The following is a 6,000-nucleotide window of genomic DNA, read 5'->3' as shown; positions in this document are numbered from 1 at the left end:
TATTTATTTATGAGTTGTAAATCTTGATTAAATCTAAAGCATTTATATATTTAAATATAATAATTATAAATTGGTGTAAAACCTTCTAATTTTACATATTGTATGCTCCTCTCCTTGTTTCATGGACAAACAAGTCGCCTAGAACATGGATAACAGTAATATTGATAATGAAATGAAGTATATATCCAACAGATTTCTTAAGTAAATAAATAATTTTTGTAAATTATAATCATGCATGGTTCAATTATGTTAAAACTGGGTTTTTATCTCTAGATGATATAGCATGTATACTGTACATGACATTATGACTTGTAGCAGATGACAGATATTTCAGGGAAAACAGGCTGATCATCTCCCTTTTCCACGGCCAAACAAGCCCCTAAAACCTGGATAACAGTAACATTCAAAACATGTGATTTCCAACTGATCTGGGATTGTTGTCTCCTACACGTTAGCTTTGCTGCCTTGAATTCATTGTTTCTCTTCTTTCTTGGACCTCCAATCAAACCATCTTTCAACAACTCCGCAAGTTTTAACTCTCTTTTTTCATGCATCTAACAGAGTTTTGAGTGCAAAGTTAGTGTTTCGCAACAGCGCCTCAAGGCACTCGTATGAAGCATTAAGTTTGTGTAGTATAGCCGTGAGTATTCGCGGTGACCGATGGTTCGATTCTCCGGTTACATCATCGGTATATACTTACTGGTAAGCCTGCTCAAAGTTGAAGATTTCATGGAGTCCGTGGATGCAAAGATAAGATGTGGACTAGGGTCAAAGCATCAAAATGTTTCGAGACTCGACAGTCATCACTCATGCATGGAAGATGAACATTATATGATCTGAATGGTTGGTCGTTATCGTTACTAATCTTTCACCAGTCGATACAGGATCAGTATCGTTCCGCTGGACTTTATCACATCAGTTCACGTTTTTAAAAACCAAATGCACCCAAGAAAAGAAAAATAGATTTCCATTGCTCATCACAAACTTCATAGTTTTGTTCTACAACGGACATGGCTGACGTCCTTGCTGAGTAAAACATTACAGCAAAGCAATCAACCATGTTTGCACTTAATTGCTCAGACTTGATTCTAAGTACTCGTTTCCGACGCTCACCAGTAACGGAGCTATGGCATTCCGAGATCTTTCAAATACATGAAAAAGCCTACATATTCATGTCGAATATGTATATCCTATCCAACACTCACAACCAAAATCGAGAACTATCAACAGATGGATTCTTAACCAAGAAAGGAAAAAGGAATTGCAGTGCCAATGTTATAGCAAGAAAGATGTCAAAAGATACAAACGGACTCGACAGGCGCATCCATCTCTGACAAATACAGCATATCAAAGACCGTTTGTTAACAGTTTCAACATCACCAAGAAACATGCTACTAGATTTATCCTTTTACCAAGATACATAAAAAAATTTGAAACAAAGTTCCACATACAAAGTCTAAGAACTCATAAGATCAGTAATCAATTGAGGAAGAACTGAACAAGTTCAACAATTAAATCTAGCATTTGATGAGAATTTTACAACAGTAAGGAAATTCTCATCTTTTATCATCCTTGTAGAAGACTATTAATACTACTCACCTGATTCTTTCTCTAAAGGCCCTTTTTTTTAATAATAAAACAAAATAGAGCCTAGTTTTGCCTGTAAGCTATATAATTAGCTAAAGCAATCAAGGGTGCAGATTTCTCAGGATCAAATCCTTGAAGCATCTCTAATGCATCATTCTTCAACTTCTCTGCAAACTCCCTTGATTTTTCTATCCCCATCAACTTAGGGTAGGTGACCTTATCAGCAACCAAATCTTTCCCTGCAGTCTTCCCTAGTTCTTTAGATGACATTGTTACATCAAGAATGTCATCCACAACTTGAAACAAAAGCCCGATGTTCCTTGCGAATTTCCTCAACTTTTCCACATCATCATCAGATCCACTTCCAAGAATTGCCCCCAAAACAACAGCTGCTTCAAGCAGAGCAGCGGTTTTGTGGACATGGATGAATTCTAAATGATCCAATCCCACATCGGTTTGCCCCTCACTTGTGATGTCCACAACTTGACCAGCCACCAACCCTTCAGCCCCAATGGATTTAGCTAATTCCCCAACTGCTCTCACGATTCTTCCAGGCGTAACACCAACAGTGGCAACAGCTATGTGTTCAAAAGCAAAAGCCAAAAGGGCATCCCCTGCTAATACAGCTATATCTTCACCGAAAACCTTGTGATTGGTCGGTTTTCCTCTACGGAGATCGTCGTTGTCCATGCAAGGAAGATCGTCGTGGATTAAAGACATGGTGTGGATCATTTCGATGGCGCATGCGGCCGGCATAGCCATGGATTCTTGCCCACCAACGAGGTCACAGGCGGCTAAACAAAGCAAGGGACGGACCCTTTTGCCGCCTGCTAACAGAGAGTAACGCATTGCTTCATGGATTTTAACAGGGTCACGAAGCGAAACAGCTGAATCCATGGCTTGGTTAACCGAGTTCGCCTTGTGAACCATGTAGGATATGAAATCAAAGCTTGGGGTTTGATCTTGTTCCTCTCCCTTGACGGTGTCTTCTTTTGTAAGGATTGATGAAACCGAAGGAACAGATGTAAAGCATCGGTTTCGGGGGGTTGAAGATGAAAGATTCTTCGGATTCAAGGGAAACGATCTGGGCAAAGGAGAAGACTTGGATATGGAAGCTTGGTTGAAAATGGAGTAAGATTGAACCAAAGAAGCCAGATTCACCGAAGCCATTTCTTTTTCACTCTGGGGTGCCTCAAAGATTGGGTTTTTTCTATTAAAAAAGGAGGGATTTTCAGCGACAACGGTAAGAAGTTCAAGGATTCAGCTAAAAGTGGGAAATTCTAAAGCAATTTGCCTTCCACTTTCCAAATACAAACGGATCCAATTAAGAGCTTACCAAAGATGAATTGGTGGAAGGAGAACGAAGGGAAAGAATTTCAATGGCAGTGGAAGTGGATTTGCATTACCTCTAATATCAGCCAATCAGCAGCCAACAGGACAAAGATAGGATTTTTGGATTTGGGCAACTTGGCAAATGGCATCTTTCGTAATTCACACCAATATATATAATTTTTTTGAATAGATAGATATATAACCACATCATATAAATATGTAAATGTGCTGAAAATTGGATTCCGGTGAGTCAAGCATGGGCCTGTTTTCCCCCCCATTAGGCAAATTAGATGTGGCTTTGACGTTTTATTAGACGTACTACAATGCAGAACCACATCAAAACGAAATTGCATTCGCAATTATTCTTCCACTTCTGTTATAACTCAACATCACAATCTTAATGTTTAATAGTTTGGTGATTATGTACATATCATCATATCACCGTCTTTCACTAATAAAAGAAAATATTAATTTTTTTAATAAAAATTTTGAGTTTGAGCAACAATATTCACATACATGATATGTATTATCAATAAGTTAAGAAAATTCTGAACATATATTACCTTATAATAATCTCAGACTATTTCTTTATATATATATAAATACAATTACTTACCGATTCAAAAACAATAGGTGTAATATTGATTATCTTACTAAAAAGATTACATTAAACTAAATTTTGTCACACTCATGATTTAGGTGAACAAATGTATTTTTATATGGATAAATATATTTTATGGAAGCAATTAGTTTTAATAAAGATTAAAATAAACGTATATTAATCATACAACTAGTAATCATTAATATAAAAACTAGTTATTTAAGATCACACAAGTAGGGATGTGCACATTTAGATATCGAACCCGATTCGATCCGAAAATTTTGAATACCTAAAATAGTGATATGTATCCAATCCAAATATATGAATTCGAATTTAAATTTAATTTGATAAAAATAATTTTAATTTTTGTGATTTAATATAATTTACTCAATACTTCTACTATATTTTTTATACATATTTAATGACTCACACACAATAAATAATTAAATATCTTAATTTTTATTGAGTTGGAGCTTTAATGGTATTTAAAAGCCCAATTTTTTTTTCAGATTTTCGAATAATCCAATTTTTTTCGGATATCGTACGTTTATATGATTAAGTTATCCGATTTTTCTAATACCCTATTGAAATTATCCGAAAATAAAAAAATGTTCGAATATCCAAATTTTTGGATCGGATCGATCGAATCTTTTTGCACATCCCTACACACAAGGACCATACAAGTAAAATGTTAAAAATAAAACAAAAAAATCGAACAAAAAATAGATACTAATATATCTGACTGCATCGACAAACAAACCACAAAAGGAGATAAAACTATTAAAAGATCGCCGATAAACCGTAAATCAAGATCGAGCGAAATAAAAAAACTATTAACGAATGTAAATTGCGAATTCAAATCCAATTCAATAGTTCAAAGCAAGGGAGATCAACATGATAACAAATAAACATAATTTTAATTAATTGTTGCAATATCAAATCTAACCCTGAGAAAAAAAATAAACTAAAATAACAACCAAAATGTGACATAAAGATAGAAACAAACATGTCATAAATGCAAAGTAAATCGTGTCATAAAAACATAATTATTAAAAACTAAAATACAAAGAAACAACAAAGATGTGATATAAAAAAATTAGAGATATTAGAGAAAAAACAAGATATATCGAAGATAACAACTAATACAAAGGTTAATATTGTCGCCTATCAACCAAGAATGAAAAAAAAACTACTTTAATTTTTTGAAATAAAAGAAATTAAGATTAAAAAAATTCATAAATAGAAGAAAATAAATTATATAAACACATATTTTACTCAACATATGATGAAGGTAAATGATAAACCATCTATATATAAATTTATAAACATGTATTTACATGGGTGGAATTAAGAATTTATTTTAGTTGGGGTAAAAATATTTGTTATTTTCTATAAATATAGGTTTTTTTTTAATTTGAGGGACCTGTTAAATATTTTTATTTTTCAAAAATATATATTAAAATTAATTAATACTCAAAAGAAATTAGTGGGGCCAAGGCTTTCCTTAGCTCCATAAATTTCCGATCCTACGTATTCGATCCTTACACAACGGTTTTAAATTATTTTATTTAATGATATATAAAAATAAAAAATACCAAAAAAATAAAAACACTCTCGTAATAATATCAATTATCATTTATAAAATTGATTTCTCAACCATTATTCAGCTGAATCAATATCAAGTTGATTAGTGACTTTAACTCAATTAGACATGGGGATTATAATATAGACGTTTAATACTTATGAGGGGCTAAACACAAATTTTCCCATTTGAACAGGGTGCCAATCAATGTTCTAAAAAGAGGGTTAGCAAATAGAACCACGCAAAAGATTTGTGCTGGACTAAACCCGAATCAAGAAAGAAGTGCAGGGTTGAAAACCCAATTTTATTCAATTAGATAATGTAAAAGTTGATGTATAATCTCTCTCTATCATATCATTTCATTTCATTTACACTGAGCGGGGAATCTATAAATATTTTTCAGGATTGATACATGTACGTTAACAACATAACAATTTTAAATATGATTGGTATAAATGAAATTTCAGGATGGATACCGTTCGTAAAATAAGTAATTAATCGAAGAAAACCCATATTTCATGATGGATACTATCAGTAAAATAAGTAACTAATCAAAGAAAATTCGAATTTCAGGGGTGGGCACGTGATTCCACCACTGTTATTAATGGTATATTTATACACATCAGCTACATTCCTAACCACCTTATAACCATCTAACCGAATTGCTAACAATAAAACTGACTTTCAGCTAATTACAACGATACTCGATAGATAACTTGGGCGTGAAAAACAACATCGAGGGAGGGAGGGAGGGAGGGAGAGAAAGACTGCAAAAGCCAGCCAGTCCTTTGTCTTTCAGAGCAGCAATATGATCCTCGTAGAACACAAATATCAACTAAAACAGTGACTAAAAAAATTGATATCCGTAACAAATTCCATTAATATCCACCAGCAAAAC

At 33.5% G+C, this 6,000-nt stretch overlaps 1 protein-coding gene across 1 annotated transcript; it reads right to left on the bottom strand.

Moving 5' to 3' along the window:
* Nucleotides 1-1,634: 1,634 nt before the first annotated feature.
* Nucleotides 1,635-3,038, bottom strand: LOC120137893 (geranylgeranyl pyrophosphate synthase, chloroplastic-like). Its single transcript, XM_039153532.1, has one exon. The coding sequence runs from the start codon at nucleotides 2,755-2,757 to the stop codon at nucleotides 1,651-1,653; it is 1,107 nt and encodes a 368-aa protein (XP_039009463.1). The 5' UTR covers nucleotides 2,758-3,038; the 3' UTR covers nucleotides 1,635-1,650.
* Nucleotides 3,039-6,000: the final 2,962 nt, after the last annotated feature.

This window comes from Hibiscus syriacus, unplaced genomic scaffold, assembly GCF_006381635.1.
Source record: "Hibiscus syriacus cultivar Baekdansim isolate YM2019G1 unplaced genomic scaffold, ASM638163v2 tig00110676_pilon, whole genome shotgun sequence".
NCBI lineage: Eukaryota > Viridiplantae > Streptophyta > Magnoliopsida > Malvales > Malvaceae > Hibiscus > Hibiscus syriacus.
This window is presented reverse-complemented; position numbering and strand designations above follow the sequence as displayed.